Source organism: Staurois parvus, unplaced genomic scaffold (genome assembly GCF_062004578.1).
Source record: "Staurois parvus isolate SC_StPar_1 unplaced genomic scaffold, SC_StPar_1.0 ptg001190l, whole genome shotgun sequence".
In the NCBI taxonomy this organism is placed as follows: Eukaryota; Metazoa; Chordata; class Amphibia; order Anura; family Ranidae; genus Staurois; species Staurois parvus.
The window spans coordinates 670,916-694,127 of NW_028318986.1; the positions used below are offsets into that span (position 1 = coordinate 670,916).

At 44.6% G+C, this 23,212-nt stretch overlaps 1 protein-coding gene across 1 annotated transcript; it reads left to right on the top strand.

The window, feature by feature from the left end:
• The first annotated feature begins 1,565 nt into the window (after positions 1-1,565).
• On the top strand, positions 1,566-20,130 carry LOC149438490 (proteinase-activated receptor 1-like). Its single transcript, XM_089659794.1, has 5 exons — positions 1,566-1,647; positions 10,539-10,559; positions 10,610-10,612; positions 16,287-16,307; positions 19,109-20,130. Exons 1-5 carry the CDS (start codon positions 1,566-1,568, stop codon positions 20,128-20,130), a joined length of 1,149 nt encoding a protein of 382 aa, XP_089515920.1.
• Positions 20,131-23,212: the final 3,082 nt, after the last annotated feature.

Sequence of the window (23,212 nt, forward strand, 5' to 3'; positions counted from 1 at the left end):
CACCTCTCCAAAGTGAGCTGTGTTCCATGGGCCCCCCACCCAAATTGACTCCCGTCACACTGTATCTGCAGGATTATCATGTCAACGTAAAGCAAAAACAGGTTGAAAAAAGAATACAAATGCTGCCACCACACCAAGGACTAGTAATAATCAGCAATACAAACACAAAGACCAGAAGAAAGCGCACCAGTCTAGTGCATTACCATAAGACTTTAATGGATAAAAAGAAAGTAGCCAAACTACTCACAAAGGTAAAAGATAAATTGCATGTGAAAGTCCAAAAAGCCACCGGGAGCACGTCCATCCACCAGGGCAAAGCTTACGTCTTTCGAGGGTGAGACCCTCTTCCTCAGAGCTCTAAGGAAGAGGTTATCACCCTTGAAATGCATAAGGTCCCTCTCTGTGTGGACTTGACATCTGAAGGGCCAGTCTTCCTGGAGAGCGAACTTTACATTTCTTTATCCTAGTAATCAGCAATGTTACATTTTTGGTTGTAGGTTTCACTACTATCACGTACCTGGCGATGGAGGCCAATGGAGAGAGGGCTTCCCTTGCGGCTACGTTCCGGACTTCCCTGAGAGTGGGACAGCGGGAGTCAAGCCCAAAGTTGCACAGGTCACCTGTAGGAGTGCTGGTTGGTGGTCCACTCAGAAGCACAGCTGGTGCACGGAGATAGGTCTGCAGACAGGAGGCGCCTGTGCGTGGTATGCAAGCCCTTCCGGGATTTAGATGTTTACTGGGTAGTTGGTTCAAGCCAAGATCAGGTACCAGGTGGGAATCAGAGCAGATGTAGTCAGATGGGATAGCCGAGGTTATACACAGAGGAGCAAGAGAGAGAGAGAGAGTATCCGTAAGCCAGGCCGAGGTCAGATCAGGGGTAAAATAGAGTAGACAGGTCTAGGAGCAAGCCGAGTCGGTAACAGGAAATCACGGGTCAAAGTCACAGGAAACAGGAACAAGGCACGGGAGCTAGAGATCATCCAGCAACTTGAGGAAGTGATGAGCCTCCTTATAAAGGCCGTCTGGCACCAAACTGAGGCTGATGTGTCCTTCTGCGGCCATGCAGAGTGCTGGCAGAAATGCCAGATCTTCCAGAATGTCTGCCGTGGACAGGACCCAGACAACTACACTTGATTAATATCCAAGGTTCTTATCACTAAAGGCTAATATGGCTACATTTTGCCCAGAGAATTAAGTTGACAACCCTTGGGTTTGGGTGGAATTGGGTGGTTTTACAATATTTTTCAACCTCATTTACAAATCTTTCATATGTAAGCCACAAATAAATTGTACTTCAATACTAAGTATTCTGATTCTTACATAAGCCCATTCGAGACCAGTTCTCTTTAAGATCTGAAGCTACTTTCATACTAAATTTTCATTTTAGTGGAATTGAAAGCAATCAATTCCAGCACATTAGAGGAAATGCTTCCAAAGTAAACCATTTAGAAAGATCCACCTCCTCCTCTGATGGGAGATTAATCGCAAATTGATAAAAAGGAAAGTTCACTCATTAGACATTAGATCTCTGAAGACTTTGCGCTCATCATTTCGGCTCCGTCTAGATGGGGATCAACGTCCTGTTACCTCTCTTCTTTCTTAGTGCCACCAGCTTATGGAGTGTGGACTGCAACAATAACACATGGGGTAAGAAATCATTATCTGACATATTTAAAGGGGGATCCCGGTATACAGATTTGATACTATTAATGTGCAAAAAGAGCACAACCTCAATTGGCTACTAATTATTGAACCTGTCATAACATCCAAGATCAGGACAGCAGAGGAGGTATGAGTTGGTGTTCATCATCACTTGAGAGGTTCTGTTGCTCTGAAAATGTCAGATATGTATACAGTATAGTAATCTACAAGCAGGGTTAATAGTTTGATTTATTCTTGCTGTATGTTATTCAGTTACTCAGCTTTTTCTCTAACTTTGGTTGGATGAATGGTAACTTTGGGTGGTTCTGGGGCTTTTCTAGTCAGGAAGAGACTGGTGTGTCAGTGGCTAGCTGACCATGTTGGGTGAAAGGTTAGCTCAAAGGGCATATGTGGAGTCTGTTCCTTGGGGGGGCAGATCTGTTTTAGAAATGTTGCAAGAAACCACTTAAGAGTCTATCGGAGCCCCATTTGTATTGGGCTGCACTCATCTGTTTTGCTAAGAGTGCAGAAAATCCTAATATTAATAATTATGGAAAATTGGCCAAGGCAGCTGTAATGTTCAGTGTTTCCAAATGTAAAACAATGCAATATTATTAGGGGGTACAGCGCAGTGGTGTAGTTAGGTTCTGTGCAGTCGTAGGCAATAAAAAAATCATACGAGATCGGGCACATTCAGGGTGATGTGGCCGTAAAAGGGATTGATTCTCCCATATAGAGCTTTAGTTATCACTAGAGGGATCGCCAATGGAGGAAGAAGGTCTTGATTCTCCTACATAAAGCTTTAGTTATCACTAGGGGGATCTCCAACTAGAGAAAGGAGGTTCTAATTCCTCTATATAGATCTTTAGTTATCACTAGGGGGATCTCCAACTAGAGAAAGGAGGTTCTAATTCCTCTATATAGATCTTTAGTTATCACTAGGGGGATCTCCAACTAGAGAAAGGAGGTTCTAATTCCTCTATATAGATCTTTAGTTATCATTAGAGGGGTCACCAGCAGGAGGAAGGAAGTCCCGATTAATCTATAAAGATCTTTATATCACTAGAGGGATCACCAGCAGGAGAACGGAGGTGCTGATTTCTCTATATAGATCTTTATATCACTAGAGGGATCTCCATCTAGAGGAAGGAGGTTCTGATTCCTCTATATAGATCTTTAGTTATCATTAGAGGGGTCACCAGCAGGAGGAAGGGGGTCCTGATTCCTCTATATAGATCTTTATATTACGAGAGGGGTTGCCAGCGGGAGGAAGGAGGTCCTGATTCCTCTTTAAAGACCTTTATATCACTAGAGGGATCAACAGCAGGAGGAAGGAGGTCCTGATTCCTCTATATAGATCTTTATATCACTAGGGGGATCTCCAACTATAGGAAGGAGGTTCTGATTCCTCTATATAGATCTTTAGTTATCATTAGAGGGGTCATCAGTAGGAGGAAGGAGGTCCTGATTCCTCTATATAGATCTTTATATCACTAGGGGGATCTCCAACTATAGGAAGGAGGTTCTGATTCCTCTATATAGATCTTTATATCACTAGAGGGGACACCAGCAGGAGGGAGGAGGTCCTGATCCCTCTATATAGATCTTTATATCACTGGAGGGGTCACCAGCAGGAGGAAGGAGGTCCCAAGTCCTCTATAAAGACCTTTATACCACTAGAGGGATCACCAGCAGGAGGAAGGAGGTCCTGATTCCTCTATATAGATCTTTATATCACTAGAGGGACCATGTGCAGGAGGAAGGAGGTCCCAAGTCCTCTATAAAGACCTTTATACCACTAGAGGGATCACCAGCAGGAGGAAGGAGGTCCTGATTCCTCTATATAGATCTTTATATCACTAGAGGGACCATGTGCAGGAGGAAGGAGGTCCTGATTCCTCTATATAGATCTTTATATCACTAGCGGGGTCACCAGCAGGAGGAAGGAAGTTCTGATTCCTCTATATAGATCTTTAGTTATCATTAGAGGGGTCACCAGCAGGAGGAAGGAGGTCCCGATTCCTCTGTAGAGATCTTTATATCACTAGAGGGGTCACCAGCAGAGGGAAGGAGGTCCAGATTCCTCTATATAGATCTTTATATCACTAGAGGGATCTCCATCTAGAGGAAGGAGGTTCTGATTCCTCTATATAGATCTTTATATCACTAGAGGGATCTCCATCTAGAGGAAGGAGGTTCTGATTCCTCTAAATAGATCTTTAGTTATCATTAGAGGGGTCACCAGTAGGAGGAAGGAGGTCCTGATTCCTCTATAAAGACCTTTATATCACTAGAGGGATCAACAGCAGGAGGAAGGAGGTCCTGATTCCTCTGTATAGATCTTTATATCACTAGGGGATCTCCAACTATAGGAATGAGGTCCTGATTCCTCTATATAGATCTTTATATCACTAGAGGGGTCACCGGCAGGAGGAAGGATGTTCTGATTCCTCTATATAGATCTTTAGTTATCACTAGAGGGGTCACCGGCAGGAGGAAGGAGGTCCTGATTCCTCTATATAGATCTTTATATCACTAGAGGGATCACCAGCAGGAGGAAGGAGGTCCCGATTCCTCTATATCAGTGGTTCTTAACCTGGGTTCGATCGAACCCCAGGGGTTCGGTGAGTCAGTCTTGTGGGTTCGGCAGAGGTGAAGACCCACACCCGACTCATATGATTCGTGCAGTAAATATTCATTATTATGTTTTTGTTTTTGTGTGAAAATCATGTTTTAATGGTTTTGTTCTTAACGGTTTTGTTCATTTTGTGCACCTATGTATAAATATATACCTATGTTTTGAATTTTAAAAATCATATTTTATTTTTCCAATTAAGAAGGGTTCGGTGAATGCGCATATGAAACTGGTGGGGTTCAGTACCTCCAACAAGGTTAAGAACCACTGCTCTATATAGATCTTTATATCACTAGGGGGATCTCCAGCAGGAGGAAGGAGGTCCTGATTCCTCTATATAGATCTTTATATCACTAGAGGGATCACCAGCAGGAGGGGGAAGGTCCTGATTCCTATATAAAGAGCTTTATATCTTTAGAAGGGTCGCCAACAGGAAGAAAGAGGTCCAGATTCATCTATATACTGTAGATCTTTCTTTATCACTAGAGGGGTCCTTAGCAGAAGGAATGAGGTCCTTGTTTATATGTGTTGAGTTTTGTTAGAGTTCATCCAGTTCTCACCTTACTTACAAAAGATATTGATAAGACAAAGATATTGGAAAGCTCAGATCACAGTCACAATTTACAGAGCCAATCAGAGTGTTTTTATACCTTGTGATGGCTGTAAACCAATCACAGTCATCACAAATGCAAACATTAATAGAGTTTACAATGATTCATCCCTTTCAGCTCCCCTTCCTCCATTGTAAATTGGCTGAATACTTGTGAAGGATTGATAGATTAAAGCTGGGGGGCTGATTTTTTTTTTTTCTTTTTACATTTTTGATATACAAAGGAAAAAGACCAACATTTTTGATTGCTCATGATTACCTTTGATCCCTTTACGTTTTAAAAAAATTGATCCAATAACCACCAGTGGCCACGGGCACTTTCAACTTGCCCTTAGAAATGACTGCCATTTTTTAAGGGCAAGTTTAAAGTGCCAGTGACCACAGATGGTTAGTGGGTTATTTTTTTTAATTGTAAAGAAACAAATTGTAAAGGTGAACAAAAGCAAACCAAAATGCTGGTCTTTTTTCTTCATATAGCAAACATTTAAAAAAACTAATTTAACAATGAAATACCACCGAACTACTATAATATACAATTAATTTGGGTACAGTGTTGCTTGATGAAGTAATTGTCAGTCAAAACTGAAAAAGGGCCTGGCAAGGAAGATATACAGTTGTGTTCAAAATAATAGCAGTCAGACATCACTAACTGGATCAATCACTGTTTTTGGTGGAAATGATATCTCTACATGGCAAATAATTTCCTAGCAGGTGTAGTAGAGTAATAGAAATCCAACAGACCCAACAGTCATGACATGCATGCTGCTGATTCTGTGTCATTGAATCACTCATTGAAAGGGGCGTGTTCAAAATAATAGCCGTGTGGAGTTCTATTAGTGACGTCATTCATTCTTTGAAAAACAGGTGGCAATTATTGCCCTTATTTAAGGAAGGAAGGCAGCAAATGTTGTACATGCTGGTTACAGTGCATTTCTCTCTGAAATTCTGAGGAAAATGGGTCGTTCCAGACATTGCTCAGAAGAACAGCGTAGCTTGATTAAAAAGTTGATTGGAGAGGGGAAAACATATAAAGAAGTGCAGAAAATGATCGGCTGCTAAGCTAAAATGATGGCAAATGCTTTAAAATGGCAACCAAAACCTGAAAGACGTGGAAGAAAGTAAAAAACTACCATTGGAATGGATATAAAAATAGCCAAAATGGCGCGGACTCAGCCAACAATCAGCTCCAGGAAGATGAAAGAAGGTGTGACGTTCCCTGTGAGGACTGTTACAATTAGAAGACGCCTATGTGAAGCCAAGCTATCTGCAAGAAGTCCCCGCAAAGTCCCACTGTTGGAAAAAAGACGTGTGCTGAAGAGGTTACAATCTGCCAAAGAACACATTGACTGGCCTAAAGAGAAATGACACAACATTTTGTGGACTGATGAAAGTAAGATTGTTATTTTTGGATCTAGTGGGTGGAGACAGTTTGTCAGACGACCCCCAAACACTGAATTCAAGCCACAGTACACTGTGAAGACAGTGAAGCATGGTGGTGCAAGCATCATGATATGGGGATGTTTCTCATACTACGGTGTTGGGCCAATTTATCGCATACCAGGGATCATGGATCAGTTTGAATACATCAGAATACTTGAAGAGGTCATGCTGCCTTATGCTGAAGAGGAAATGCCCTTGAAATGGGTGTTCCAACAAGACAAAGACCCCAAACACACCAGTAAACATGCAACATCTTGGTTCCAGACCAACAAGATTGACGTTATGGAGTGGCCAGCCCAATCCCCGGATCTTCATCCAATAGAAAACTTGTGGGGTGACATCAAAAATGCCGTTTCTGAGGCAAAACCAAGAAGTAGAGAAGAACTGTGGAATGTGGTCCAATCATCCTGGGCTGGAATACCTGATCACAGGGGCCAGAAGTTGGGGGACTCCATGCAACACAGATGTACAGCAGTTCTCAGAAACAGTGCGACTACAACCAAATATTCATGAAGTCATTCAAAGGAAAGCAAAATCTTCAAACATTTCTCAGTTTATATAGTGAATGTTTGAGTTTGTAAAGAAGAATACAAACACTGCAATTTTTTTGAACGTCTAATATTCACTTTTCTTCCATTTTTTTAGAGGAACAACACAAATTTGATATATTTTTCTTCATGTTGTGATTTGGAATAGAATGTGTCGTGTTCCCAATGCATTTGTGTGGATGGAAATAAAAGCTATTAGAAGGATTTTCAGCTTTATTCACTTTTTTCAGCACACTGCTATTATTTTGAACACAACTGTATATATATAGACTAGTACGTAAGGGGTTAATGTATATGAACAACCTAAAGGTTTTTTTTGTTTTTTGGGATGGAGTGGGGGAGGGTTGGAACCCCCTGTCATGCTTTTTTTTTGCTATTTGGAGCTCCATTAGAGACATTTCCCTCATTTTCTGTCCTTTACAAGCTTTGAATGTATTATTTCAATGATCCTCAATTCTTTCTCTATTCCTTCAGGTCCACGTTTTACATTTATATATGTGGGTAAGTACATGTGTCTATCCTACTAAGATTACCAAATCTAAATTCCTAATGTAGCACTACCCCCTTAGGAGTTGCTGGGTTTTGGGTCCCCCTACAGCTCTGCACAGCCAGACAACACACATTTTCTTCCACACTTTGCACACTGGAGTCAGTAAACAGTCCTTGAACATGTTTTTTTTTTTTTTTTTATTATGGGTAATAAAACTTGGATGGGGTTGAGGGATATAAGGGATGCCCAATGAACTGTAAACGGAGGGCAACTTTCTGATAACTATGTAAAAGTCCACAGAAGGGTTTTCTCTTCTAGGAGAGCTCTCCAGCCTGTCCTGGTGTACCACCTCAAACCCCAGATAGTTGCCTTCTAGCCAGCAATCTGAGGGCTTTTCCATGAACAAGGGGAACCAGAATCTGTTGCCTAAAAAGCACTGTCCAGATAGGGGCTAGTCAGGTTTCCCACCCAAATGCCCTCTCCCCTTCTCCAGTCTAGGGTGTGTAGGAGTACTCACTGTTCCTCTCCTCTAGGCTGTTAGGTTGGTAGCTGCCTTCATGGTTTCTACTGGGCCGCCTTCTTCCTTTTCTCTGCAGGTGGTCCTCTCTCAGGGGGCTGGTGAGGTGATGTTTTCCTCCTTTCCATATCCCACCTGGAGGTATGCATCTTCCCATTGGGCCCCCTCCCAGGCTCCACACTCTCCTCCTGCTCTCACATCTTCCCATCACGCCCCTGCCTTTGGGAGTCATGCTTGTAACTGTCAATCTTGCAATGCCTCATGGAACTTGTAGTTTGGCAACTTCTGGAGGGTCGCCAGTTTGACACCCATGCCCTAGACATAAATGACCAATTAACCCTTGCTGTGCAGATTCAACTCCACTGCAAAAAATAAATTGTGGCCTTTAGTTTGGCTTTAAACTGAGTAGCTTGAAAAATATTAATGATTGCAAGTACTATACCTGTAGGCAGGATAGGTGTTTCCGCTAGGAAAACTAGACTGCCACCTAGGGGCGCCTGGGCGCAACACAGGTTGGCGCTCTCTCTGTGTGGGATGCCGCCACATCATGCATGATCCTTCAGCTGAGAGGAAAGACGGCAGAGGGAAGGAAAAAAGGAGAGAGGAAGATGCCAGGCATCTGGGGCCAGTGTAGTAGCTGAGCTGCTGCTCCTTCCAGTGTTCCTCTCAGACTCAGTCCCTTACTGAAGCTGGCTAGCGGCTGCTGATCACTGTGGAGTTCCAGTCCTTCCCATTCATCAACGGAGCTGTGCCTGCGGAGGAAGGTAATGTCTGACTCTGATGACTCTGATGTCTGTGTGAGCGTGACCCGGCCAGCTGGCCATCCCTCACTGTTCCTCTCCTGTATGCTGTTAGGTTGGCAGCTGTCTTCAGGGTTTCTACTGGGCAGCCTCCTTCCTTGTCTCTGCAGGTGGTCCGCAGGTGGTCCTCTCTCAGGGGGCTGGTGAGGTGATGTTTTCCTCCTTTCCAGATCCCACCTGGAGGTCGGCCCCTTCCCATTGGGCCCCTTCTCAGGCTCCAGACTCTCCTCCTGCTCCCACATCTTTCACCCGAATTCTCTCTGCTACTGAGCAGGCTCTAACAGGCCACAGAGCTGGCCATGGAAATTGTTATAGGATCTTGTAGTTCTATGCATATAATTTCCATGGCCTGCTCTGTTCATCATTACCAAGTAAAATAGGACCATTGGTGAAAAAAAGAGAACCCTACCAACAATTGTGCTGATGCTCCAAAGGGCTCCAAAGAAACGTTGCCTTCTGTATATCTTACTTTCTCCCTTTATCAACATGCTGACTACATTTCTGAATAAAACCTTTTTTTCGTAAATCTTTTCCCAGCCATTTTGATAACCTCTTCCCAGCCAGTGTCATTAGTACGGTGACAGCGTACACACAGTATTATATCTGATTATTGTATTAGTGTCGCTATTGATGTCAGTTAGTCAATGTACCTCCCAGCCAGCATCAGCTAGCGCCAGATTGCCCGCCACTCTATCACAGTCTCACTATAAGTCACTGATCACTGCCATTACCAGTATATATACCATAGATTGTAGATGCTATAACTTTAACACAAACCAATTAACCCCTTCATGCCGGCGCCTCCCGGCCCTTTAAGGGTTTCAAAAGCTGGGAGGCGGGGTGGGGTTTAGGGTCATGTGACCGCCGTGATGTGCCAGGACCGGTGTCACCCCATATAGGTTGCATGCCGACAATCCCCACAGGATGGTTCGGATCTGTGGATTGAACATAATGGATCAGAGTCCAATCCATTATGCACCCCAATCCGCAGATCGGATCCATCCTGCGGGGATCGTCGGCTTGCTTTACAACTTACCTTTTCATGGAGCGGGTCCGGTGTCATCCTGTATAGGTTGCATACTGACGATACCTGCAGGATGGATCAGATCTGCGGATTGGGGAGCATAATAGATCGGAGTCTGATCCATTATGCTCAATCTGCAGATCAAATCCATCCTGCGGGGATCGTCGGCTTTCTTTACAACTTACCTTTTCGTGGAGCGGGTCCGGTGTCACCCACGTATAGGTTGCATGCCGACGATCCCCGCAGGATGGTTTGGATCAACGGATTGAGCATAACGGATTGGAGTCCATTATGCTCCCCAATCCGCAGATCGGATCTGTCCTGTGAGGATCGTCGGCATGCAACCTATACGGGGGTAACACCGGACCCGCTCCGCCAAAAGGTAAATTGTAAAGAAAGCTGACGATCCCCGCAGGATGGATTGGATCCATCCTGCGGGGATCGTCGGCTTGCTTTACAACTTACTTTTTAGTGGAGTGGGTCCGGTATCACCCCGTGCAGTAGGTGTCACCGGGTGCGGCACGCCCCCCCCCCCCCCCGCACCTGCCTCGGGACGCCACTGTTCAGAGTTGTCACATTATTGCAACGCAGATGAAAATACCATCATGGCAAAAGCAGCTCCAAAAATGTCATAATCAACGTTCAGTACAGCTAACTATCGGAACTAAAAAACTGCTGCGATTTGCCACTATGAGGGTCCTGAGCAGGAAAATATTTGGCAACAATAAATTACAATTGTTCCAATTTTATTGAATAGTTAAAGTTTCAGTAACATTTTTTTCTTCTGTCCATTGTACATTTCATATATTTTTTTTTTTTCTTTTTTTTTTTAGAGAAGCCTAAACCTTCAGGAGGTAAGTATATTTTTTGTGACTTTTTTTACTTTTGTGACTTTTTTATTCAGATGGTAATTAAGATGGTATAGCAGCTGTTAGAAAATGAATGCAAATGTGGATAAGGATACATTTAGTCGATCAGTCGATCCTGAATACGGCTGCCAGACTCATTCACCTTTCCAACCGCTCCGTCTCCGCCACCCCCCTCTGCCAATCCCTCCACTGGCTTCCGATTGCGCAACGGATCAAATTCAAAATCCTAACACTGACGTACAAAGCCGTCCACCATACCGCCCCGAACTACATCACTGACCTAATATCCAAGTACTGCCCAGCACGCACACTCTGCTCCTCACAAGACCTCCTTCTCTCTAGTTCCCTGGTCTCCTCCTCCCATACCCGCCTCCAGGACTTCTCCAGGGCATCACCCATCCTCTGGAACTCCCTGCCCCAACCCATCAGATTATCACCTACTCTCCTTTAGGCGCACCCTGAAAACCCATCTCTTCAGGGAAGCCTACCCCACCCCCTGCTAACTTGCCAACCTCCTCCACTCTTCCTACTACTCCATCCCTCACAGCTATCTCCTCCTGTACCACTATCCCCCCCCCTCCTAGATTGTAAGCTCCAAGGAGCAGGGCCCTTGATCCTCTCATGTTTTGCATTGTATTGGTATTGTTCTGTCACATGTTCTGTCCCCCTTTGTATTGTACAGCGCTGAGCGAACTGTTGGCGCTTTATAAATACTGTATAATAATAATAATAATAATTTAAAAGTCTAAGTCTGGGCACAAAAAAAAGAAAAAAATCCTCCTTGCAGTCAAGCATTCAAGACTGCAAGGATTAAATGCTGGTTAGGTCTAGGGGGTTGCTGAAGAATCTGTATTACTTACCTGACTCCCTGCTCTGGACACAGGGGCGTATTTACCACAAGGCAAACAAGGCACTTGCCTAGGGCGGCATTTTTCAGGGGGGCAGCACCTCCCCCCAGAAAAAGGGATAAAAGAAAGGATGCGTGCACCATGGGAACCAGGTGGGATCTGAGATGGGCAGCTTGATGGTGTATGTAGAGCCTGGCTCTCATTCTCGGGGACGTCTGGAGCTGTGAAGATGTGTCCTGGTTGGGGGGCAGGAGTGTTGTTGGTCAATGTCAGGCTCTCTATGTGGGAGGGGGAAGGGGGGGTTGTGTTGGTTGGTGTCCGTGGGGGCAGACAATTTTTGTGTTGCCTAGGGCAGCACAAAACCTAAATACACCACTGTCTGGACGGCTCCGGCACTCTCTTCTTGGCCTCCAAGTTCCATTTTGTGGGCAGAGCCTCAGTGTCATCACATACAAGGCAGGGCTATTAGAGGAGATCCACACCTGACCCTAGTACAGCGGTTCTCAACCTGTGGGTCGCGATCCCTTTGGGGGTCAAACGACCCTTTCAAAGGGGTCGCCTAAGACCATCGGAAAACACATATTTCCGATGGTCTTAGGAACCGAGACACCGCTCCTCTATCCGTCTCCAGGCGGGTCCGCCCACATGCAGATAAGCCCACATACGAGTACCCGGCGTGATGACATCATCACGCCAACCCCATCACATACACCCAGTACAAATACAGGTGTATGTGACAGGATCGGCGCCATAATGTACTTATGTGGACCAGTTACACGTGTAAAGAGCAGCTACTGTGTAGAAAGCAGCTGCTGTGTTGAAAGCAACTACTGTGTAGAAAGCAGCTGCTGTGTTGAAAGCAGAAGTATTGGAGGTAAAACGACACTTTATTATAATGAAGTGTTCTTCCATGGTGACCACTTCCTGTTATCTCACATATATATTGTTATTATTATAGCCAAATTTACCCCCCTAACTCCTCCCACAGTTATTACACTACATAGACAGTAATATACGGAAATGTGCGGCTTGTTCCTGATTGGTGTGTTATTACTTTGTGGAACGTTTCGCCGAATGGTTCACGAAATATCGCCGTTTTTGTGGTGAAATTGGCCCCATAGGAATGAATGGCGGAATGTTCAAAACTAGAGTGGGAGCTGACAAAAGCTAGAGTGTGAGCAGAAAAATCAGGACATGATTTCTAAACTGCCATCACTCCCTCATTTTCAAGCCCACCTACACAAATCTTATATAAAAACGTTCAGCTATCCCTGCTGCCACTAAATATGTCCACGGCTAAGCCATAGTCCTGATAGTTTTTACAATATGACCATTTGTTTGCAACTCACGCCACCCATTGACATTCATTGAAACTCCACTCTAGCCACCTCAAATTTGAAGGGCAATTTCTAAACTGCGACTGTGCCTTCATTTTTAATATTTCAGAGACATACTATGCATCAAAATGTAGGTCAGGGTCTTGTGATTCTCACAATATAAAGCTCTTCGCTGTAGGATTTATAGTTTTTAAAACTACGACCGTTTGAAGACGCCAGTGAAGTGAGCAATTTGGAGCAGTTTGTTTTTAAACGCTCTTCTCTGCCCTTTTTGAAATCTAATTTTGAATTGGTGACAGTTTGGCCGGCTTCTGGTTAAAGGTTTGGAAATACGTTTTCTACAGTAGAGAGTATTTGAGGTGATAATGCTGCGAATGTTTTTATAAATGTATGTTTTAATGTAACTGTGAAGCACTTTGGGCAACAAAATTGCAATTAAATGTGCTATAGAAATAATTCAAAGTTGAAATGCATTTCTCTATCAAGCTTGCCATGTGCACTTTTTAAATTTGATCAATCAATTGGTTAGTGTCATGTTTACTATCTTTACTCACTCCAAACACTCCACACAGTTACTCCACCCACTTCATAAAGTTACTCGCCCAGTCCAACCTTTTCACAGTTACTCCGCCCACACAACAGTTACTCCGCCCACTCCACCCAGTTACTCCACTCACTCCAGTTGTAGACTACTGGTGGAGGCAAGAACACTTCACACAATTTCCCCAGAAATTGTAGATTTTCTAGTTATAATTGTTTTTGTGATTAATCACAATGCTTTAATTATGTTCAATTTGTAACAATGAAAATACATCCTGCATATCAGATATTTACATTACGATTCATAATAATAGCAAAATTACAGTTATTATTATTATTATACAGTATTTATAAAGCACCAACAGTTCACTCAGCGCTGTACATTACAAAGGGGGACAGAACATGTGACAGAACAATAACAATACAATGCAAAACATGAGGGGATTGAGGGCCCTGCTCCTTGGAGCTTACAATCTAGGAGGGAGGGGATGGTGGTACAGGAGGAGATAGCTGTGGGAGATGGAGTGGTAGGAAGAGTGGAGGAGGTTGGCAAGTTAGCAGGGGGTGGGGTAGGCTTCCCTGAAGAGATGGGTTTTCAGGGTGCGCCTAAAGGAGAGGAGAGTAGGTGATAATCTGATGGGTTGGGGCAGGGAGTTCCAGAGGATAAGTGACACCCTGGAGAAGTCCTGGAGGCGGGCATGGGAGGAGGAGACCAAGGAACTAGAGAGAAGGAGGTCTTGTGAGGAGCGGAGTGTGCGTGTTGGGCGGTACTTGGATATTAGGTCAGTGATGTAGTTCGGGGCAGTATGGTGGACAGCTTTGTACGTCAGTGTTAGGATTTTGAATTTGATCCGTTGCGCAATCAGAAGCCAGTGGAGGGATTGGCAGAGGGGGGTGGAGGACACTGAATGGAGGCCAGTGGAGGGATTGGCAGAGGGGGGTGGCGGAGACAGAGCGGTTGGAAAGGTGAATGAGTCTGGCAGCCGTATTCAGGATGGACTGAAGCGGGGATAGCCAGCGGCGAGGCAGGCCAGTGAAGAGGGAGTTGCAGTAGTCGAGTCGTGATATGATGGGGGAGTGGATGAGCTGTTTAGTGGTTTCTGGGGTTAGGAACGTGCGGATTTTGGCGATGTTGCGGAGGTGGAGTCTGCATGAGGTTGTTAAAGATTGGACTTGGGGCTGGAAGGATAGGTTCGAGTCCAGAATGACACCAAGTACTCTGGCATGCATGGCAGTTTGATATTGGCGTCGTTGGATGTGATGGAGAAGTCAATGGGGGGTGGGGTCCGGGCTGGGGGGAAGACAAAAAAAATCGGTTTGGGAGGGGTTCAGTTTAAGGAAGTGGAGTGACATCCAATCTGATATGTCGCTCAGTAGGTGTGTGATTCAGACAGAGACCGGGTGAGGTGGGGGGTTGAGAGATAGATTTGTGTGTCGTCAGCATAGAGGTGGTAGTTGAAGCCGTGAGAGTGTATGAGTTGGCCAAGGGAGGAGGTGTAGATGGAGAAGAGAAGGGGCCCGAGGACAGAGCCAGTTATGAAGTAGCAACGAAAATAATTTTATGGTTGGGGGTCACCACAACATGAGGAACTGTATTAAAGGGTCGCGGCATTAGGAAGGTTGAGAACCACTGCCCTAGTAGGTGGCAGGATCTTCATGCGAAGATTAAGGGAAATAAGCCTGAAAAAAAGAAAACTAAGGCAGCCATCACATCTGCAGCATATTGCATTTTTTTGATTTTGGGTGTAGGCATGTTCTAGCTCAAAGGAAGCAATGTATGTATTAAAAAAAAAAAATATTTAACATGCTAGCGTGAACTCCTTCTATACCACATACATGGATCAATTCGGGACAATTGCTATTCCCAGTCTTGTATCTCAGAATCTTCTATTTGAACAATATTGCACAATATATTAAAACTGGTTGTAATTCAGGCTAGAGAGGCAACGGTGGAGGGAGGGGCCTGTAAATATGTCATATATACCAGATGCTTTGTGAGCGTTCAGTAGCTGATCATTCACTGTGTTCATTCATCACTGAAGCATAGTAAACGTAGCGAAAAGAGGACAAGGGGGCGCTCTTTAAGTCTGGAGGAAAAGAAATTTAATCTCCAAACACGGAAAGGTTTCTTCACAGTGAGAGCTGTGAGAATGTGGAATAGACTCCCTCAAGAGTTGGTTGTGGCCAGCTCAGTGGATTGCTGTAGGAAAGTCCTGGATTCTTTCTTGGATACACAGAATATAACTGGATATAACATTTATAGGTAAAGTTGATCCAGGGAATATCCAATTGCCTCTCAGGAAGGAATTTATTTCCCAACAGAAGCAAATTGGATCGTGCTTTGCTGGGGTTTTTTTTGCCTTCCTCTGGATCAACTATGGGTGTAGGATTATAACCTTTTTTTTTTCCTATGGTTGAACTGGATGGACTTTTGTCTTTTTTCAGCCAGACTAACTATGTAACTATGAAAATATTGTTTCTATTTTTTTTTTGTGTTGGTGGGGAGGGGGGGTCCCTGTCAGGTAAGCTTTAGGGGCCCCATGATTTCTAACAGCGGCCCTGCTTACAATAAATGTATTGCACTGGTATGTGTGAGAGTATGAAGGAGGTGGGACCAGACAATAGTGATTGGTTAGGAGAGCCCATCTTGTCCATTAGGCATCAAAGAACAATACCGACGTACAAATATACAATCTGCATGGGCACATTTGACCTTCTAGGTGTTCAGAGTTGTCACATTACTGCAATTCACAGGAAAATACCATCATGGCAATAGCTGCTCCAAAAATGTCATAATCAACGTTCAGTACAGCTAACTATCAGAACTAAAAAAAACTGCTGCGATTTGCCACTATGAGGGTCCTGATCAGGAAAATATTTGGCAACATTAAATTATAATTGTTTCAATTTTATTGAATAGTTAAAGTTTCAGCAACATTTTTTCTTCTGTTTACTGTACATTTCATATAATTTTTTCTTTTCTTCAGATAAGCCTAAACCTTTAGGAGGTAAGTACATTTTTTGTGACTTTTTTTACTTTTTTATTGAGACGGTAATTAGGATGGTATAGCAGCTGTTAGAAAATGAATGCAAATGTGGATAAGGATACCATATACATTTAAAAGTCTAATTCTGGGCACAAAAGAAAAAGAGAAAATCATTCTTGCAGTCGTGCGTTCAAGGTCTAGGGGGTTGCAGAGGAGTCTGTATTACTTACCTGACTCCATGCTCTGGACGGCTCCGGCACTCTCTTCTTGGCCTCCAAGTTCCATTTGTGGGCAGAGCCTCAGTGTCATCACATACAAGGCAAGGCTATTAGAGGAGATCCACACCTGACCCCAGTGTAGGTTGTTGTGTTACACTATTTGATTTATTATTGCTCTGTGCCTTTAAGCTGTCTTCTTCTGTCTAAGCTGAGCTCTTTCTCTCACCGTACTTGTGTATATCCCTCCCCCCTGCCTCTCTCTGTCATCATTCCACTGTATCCTGTCTTCCTGAATGTATCTTCCATGAGGCTATATCATTAACGTTTTTCTACCTATGAGTATTCTCCATTAAACGGAACATTTGAATGGGTTTCCTCATCTGGCTTCCTCAACATGTGAGTTTATTCATTGAGCTAAACTATCTGACCCAATGCAAGAGATAAATTCAACACTATGTGGTATAGCAGTATACATCGTGGGAGATAAGGTTTATCGTCAGAGTCAGAATATAGGTGGTCAGGTACTATAGCTGGCTTTTGCGGTCTTCACCTATAGCAGCCCCCTTTCTCATAAGGCAAGCAGGACTACCAGTACTCGGTGGCACCCAGGTCTTATACGCAATGCTATGGCTACCATGCCGTGGCAGGTGAAGACTAAAAACATCAAACAGGTACTTAGGGTTGGCAGACAGGCAGAGTGGTCCATTGAAAGTTCGGGTTCGGGACAGGCAATGAGTAGTCAGGTTCAAAGGCATAGTCAAAAGGCAGGTTGAGTCTTGAACATAATCAGATCCGATCAAAGGTCATCAACAAGGGAATCCAAATAAGCTGGCAGGGTAGGGCTCAGGCAAAGATGAAGGTCCAGGCATGGGAGCAAGGATATTGAAACACGTGTTGCAGACACTATCACAAGCATGACACTAAGGGCTTGGTAGGCTTAAAACAGGCCCAAAGACTTTCTGAAGCCCAATCTCTTTAACCTCCCTAGCGGTCTGATTATGTCAGTATTTCTGTGCTCAAAGCGGTACATTTTTTTGCATGGAAATATGTCATTTTTTATTGTAGGCCTGTAATTCTTAGGAATAACTCACTGAAATCTGTCCGAACAAGAGTCTAGTATGATAAAATTTTAAACACGAAATCATAAATTATAATATAATAAATAATCATAAAAAATAATAATATAATAATAAATGTAATTCAATAATATAATCAAACCAAAAACACTGAAATGTGAAATATAGCGCCAAGTTCGCACATCGCTGAGCAAAGTCGCAAAAACGTTTTCAGTGTCTGATGACGAATTTCCCCCACGAATCATTATCACTCAATTCTGCAAGTGGTTCTGATTTACTATCGCTGTTCTCTAGCCGGTCTAAAACCGCTTTTGACCTAAAGAGACGCTTTTTGGACGCCATGGACGTTTCTCAGTTTCCAGGCAGAAAGAACGGTAAAAATGCAGGCAGGGCACAGGACAAAGCACTCGGGACAAAATGTATGTGAAATGGTTTGATACAGGAATGTTATACTATGTGATTTTAGTGTATTGAGTGAATGTCACTTTTAAAATTTTTGAATTTCCCGCTGGTCCCGTCTCCCATACGTCCCGACGCTTGCAGGGAATGGAACCCGGAAGACAGATGCCGGCATTGGACGGAGGAGATGGCCGGGGACGCTGCAGTGGGGGACATCGCGGGAGCAAAGGACAAGGTAAGTGCTGGAGGGAATCCCGGAGCAACGCTGCAGTGTATTCCCGAGTGTATCTCTGGGTTACCACTTTTAGTACTGAAACTTTACCCCGAGCTACACTCGGGAATACCGCCAGGGAGGTTAAAGAACTAACACTGACTGAGGGAACATAAAAGAAACAGGGATGGTCTAAATAGAACTGAGCTAATTAACACTAAACAGTAGGGGAAGACAGAGGGAGATACCAAATCACAGAAGTAAACAAGTTGCAGTGGCCCTAAATCACCACTAGATGTCAGTGTACAACAAAACAATAACTGATACAGTGCAGCAATAATGGAAACATAAATTTAAGTGAGGCAGAACATTTGTATTCATGAAAGCTAGAGGAGTAGCCCGCAATCTGTAAGCACTCCATGATGCAAGCGTGTTTATTACGGGTATTTGTATAGTGCCATCATTTTTCACAGCACTTTACATATATATTGTACATTCACATCAGTCCCCGCCCCCGAGGAGTGTACAATCTAAGGTCCCTAACTCACATTCATACATACACATACTAGGGACAATTTTAGACAGGTTCCAATTAAGCTACCAGCATGTCTTCAGAGTGTGGGAGGAAACTTGAGTAACCAGAGGAAGCCCACACAGGCACAGGGAGAACATGGAAACACCAGGCAGGTGGTGCCATGGTTGGAATTTGAACCAATGACCCGAGTACTGCCAGGCAGACTTGCTAACCATTTAGCCACTGTGCTGCCCTTGAACAGGAGGGGAGGGTTCTCCTGTGCTGGAAAGGTTGATTCCTCAAGCCTTCCAGCTCAACACCATGCTTGACATTCCAGTGTTGTATAGATAAATGTGCCATATGCATCTGATTAAGTACATTTCTGGATGCCTTTTCTTTTTCAGATGTGAAAACTGACGATAAATGGGACCATACCTTGAAGGTGATTCCAGATGAGTATTTAGTTCACTTCTGCAGTCCTTGGTTGACCAAATTTATACCTTCGGTCTATGCAGTCGTGTTCCTCCTCTCCCTGCCTTTGAACGTAACATCAATCATGATATTCCTGTTCAGAATTCACCTGAAGAAGCCATCAGTGGTGTTCATGTTCAACTTGGCTGTTGCTGACGTCCTCTTCGTCATCTTGCTGCCATTCAACATCGTTTACCGGTTCTCAGGAAACAATTGGGTCATGGGAGAAGGAACGTGCCGCTTTGTCACCGCCGCATTTTACTGCAACATGTACTGCTCCATCCTGCTCATGACCGGTATCAGCGTGGACCGCTTCCTGAGTGTAGTCTACCCGTTTCAGTCTCTTACATGGCGCACCGTGAGCAGAGCCTGGCTGGTGTGTCTTCTCATCTGGATGGTTTCCATTGCCGGCACCGTGCCGCTTCTTGTGAACAAGCTCACTGTTCCCATTGACCAGATGAATATCACCAGTTGCTATGATATGCTGAAAATGGAAGACATTCAGAGTTTTTACTTTCCGTATTTTACCACTTATATTTCTGCTTTCTTTGTGTTGCCTTTTATCGTTACGACTTTTTGTTACGTATTGACCATCAGAAGACTGAACTCACCAAAATCTGTAAACCCGAAAAAAAAGTCCCGGTCGATCTTCCTTTGTGCTGTCGTACTTTTTGAATATATCTTCTGTTTTGGCCCAACCAACGTCATCTTTTTAATTCATTATCTGAATTTCAATAAGCCATTTGGCAACGCTGTGTATTTTGCCTACATCATCTCTGTCAGTGTCTCCACCATCAGCTGTTGTCTTGATCCTGTTGTCTATTATTACGGCTCTTCGAAGTTTAAGAGGCTAGAGTACAGGTTGGTGTGTTGTGGCAAAACTATGGCTGACTACATCGAGTCATTTTCCTCTTCGAGAATCTCAGGAAGGGAGACATCTAGCCAAACTCTGTAGAACTGAGTCCTGAAGCTGTGTCTTGTGGGACTTGCTTGAAGAACGGGTGTGGAAAAAATGCCCCATGGAATTTTGCTTGCTTTAGAAACCACAGCTTGGCATTGCATGCCATTATTAAGCTTGTGATCTACCAGAACTCCCAGATCCTTCTCCACCATTGATCTCCCCCAGATCCTTCTCCACCATTGATCCCCCCAGATTCTTCTCCACCATTGATCCCCCTAGATCCTTCTCCACCATTGATCCCCCCCAGATCCTTCTCCACCATTGATCCCCCCCAGATCCTTCTCCACCATTGATCTCCCCCCCCCAGATCCTTCTCCACCATTGATCCCCCCAGATCCTTCTCCACCATTGATCCCCCCCCCAGATCCTTCTCCACCATTGATCCCCCCAGATCCTTCTCCACCATTGATCCCCCCAGATCCTTCTCCACCATTGATCCCCCCAGATCCTTCTCCACCATTGATCCCCCTAGATCCTTCTCCACCATTGATCCCCCCCAGATCCTTCTCCACCATTGATCCCCCCCCAGATCCTTCTCCACCATTGATCTCCCCCCCAGATCCTTCTCCACCATTGATCCCCCCAGATCCTTCTCCACCATTGATCCCCCCCCCAGATCCTTCTCCACCATTGATCCCCCCAGATCCTTCTCCACCATTGATCCCCCCCAGATCCTTCTCCACCATTGATCCCCCCCCAGATCCTTCTCCACCATTGATCTCCCCCCAGATCCTTCTCCACCATTGATCCCCCCAGATCCTTCTCCACCATTGATCCCCCCCCAGATCCTTCTCCACCATTGATCCCCCCAGATCCTTCTCCACCATTGATCCCCCCAGATCCTTCTCCACCATTGATCCCCCCAGATCCTTCTCCACCATTGATCCCCCTAGATCCTTCTCCACCATTGATCCCCCCCAGATCCTTCTCCACCATTGATCCCCCCCCAGATCCTTCTCCACCATTGATCTCCCCCCCCAGATCCTTCTCCACCATTGATCCCCCCAGATCCTTCTCCACCATTGATCCCCCCCCCAGATCCTTCTCCACCATTGATCCCCCCAGATCCTTCTCCACCATTGATCCCCCCCAGATCCTTCTCCACCATTGATCCCCCCCCAGATCCTTCTCCACCATTGATCTCCCCCCCAGATCCTTCTCCACCATTGATCCCCCCAGATCCTTCTCCACCATTGATCCCCCCCCCAGATCCTTCTCCACCATTGATCCCCCCAGATCCTTCTCCACCATTGATCCCCCCCAGATCCTTCTCCACCATTGACCCCCCCAGATGTACCCCCCTAGTATGTACGATGCATGCATATTCTTAGCCCCCAAGTGCATAACATTACATTTATCAACATTAACCCTCATTGGCCCCATAGTCCCCCAATTACACAGAGCATTGAGGTCGGCTTGTAAGTTGGAGACATCCTGTAAGGACGTTATTCCCCGGCACAGCTTGGTGTCATCTGCAAAGACTGAAATGGGATTTATAATCTCAGACCCTATATTTATAAATATATTAAAAAGTAAGGTTCCCAACATTGAACCTTGGGGTACCCCACTAATAACACTGAACCCTGGGGTACCCCACTAATAACACTGAACCTTGGGGTACACCACTGACAACACTGAACCTTGGGGTACCCCACTAATAACACCGAACCTTGGGGTACACCACTAATAACACTGAACCCTGGGGTACCCCACTAATAACACTGAACCTTGGGGTACCCCACTAATAACACTGAACCTTGGGGTACCCCACTAATAACACTGAACCTTGGGGTACACCACTGATAACACTGAACCTTGGGGTACCCCACTGATAACACTGAACCTTGGGGTACACCACTGATGACCCCAGACCATTCAGAGTATGAATCATTAACCACTACTCTCTGAATACGATCTTTTAGCCAGTTTTCTATCCATTTACATTCGGATTTTTCGAAGCCTGTAGACTTTACCTTACACATTAGCCGTGTGTGGGGAACTGAGTCAAACGCTTATGCAAAATCCAAGTATACCACGTCCACCGCCACCCCCCTGTCCAAGTATACCACGTCCACCACCACCCCTCTCTCCAAGTATACCATGTCCACCGCCACCCCTCTGTCCAAGTATACCATGTTCACAGCCACCCCTCTGTCCAAGTATACCACGTCCACAGCCACCCCTCTGTCCAAGTATACCACATCCACCGCTACCCCTCTGTCCAAGTATACCATGCCCACAGCCACCTCTCTGTCCAAGTATACCACGTCCACAGCCACCCCTCTGTCCAAGTATACCACGTCCACCGCCACCCCTATGTCCAAATATACCACGTCCACAGCCACCTCACTGTCCAAGTATACCACATCCACCGCCACCCCTCTGTCCAAATATACCACGTCCACAGCCACCCCTCTGTCCAAGGTTTTGCTCTTCTCCTCATAAAAAGCAATCAGATTTGTTTGACAACTTGTGTCTTTCATGAATCCATGCTGTCTGTTGCTTAAAATATTTGTTTCCAGCGAGAACTCCTCTATGTGGTCTTTTATTAAACCCTCCAGTATCTTCCCAACTATAGAAGTTACACTAACAGGTCTATAATTACTTGGTAAATATTTTGATTCCTTTTTAAATATTGGCCCCACATCGGCCTTACGCCAATCCAGTGGTACTATGCCAGTCATTAAAGAGTCCCTAAAAATTAGAAACAATGGCTGTGAAATGACAGAGCTGAATTCTTTAAGGCCCCCGTGGGTGTATGCCATCCGGTCCAGGGGCTTTATTCACCTTTATTCTGTTCCTGATACATGCAAAAAAAGAAATTAATTTCTTCATTTCCCAAATAATTATGACACAAAAAATTGATTACAAATTCAAAACATTTGCCATGCCTCCTAATAAATATGTGTCTATTTTCCAAAAAGGGGTCATTTGGGGGGTATATTTGTACCATCCTGGCATTTTTAGAGCCTCAAGAAATGAGATTGCATTACATCCGGATTGATCAATTTTCAAGTATATCCCATAGTTTGTAGACTCTATAACATTCACACAGAATAAATAATATACACTGATT

Excerpts from the sequence above, each read along its gene's own strand:
- LOC149438490 (XM_089659794.1), top strand. The coding sequence starts at position 1,566 with ATGGGGATCAACGTCCTGTTACCTCTCTTCTTTCTTAGTGCCACCAGC. Across the intron at positions 1,648-10,538 it reads CTGCAACAATAACACATGGG|AGAAGCCTAAACCTTCAGGA; the intron begins GTAAGAAATCAT and ends TTTTTTTTTTAG. Across the intron at positions 16,308-19,108 it reads TAAGCCTAAACCTTTAGGAG|ATGTGAAAACTGACGATAAA; the intron begins GTAAGTACATTT and ends TTTCTTTTTCAG.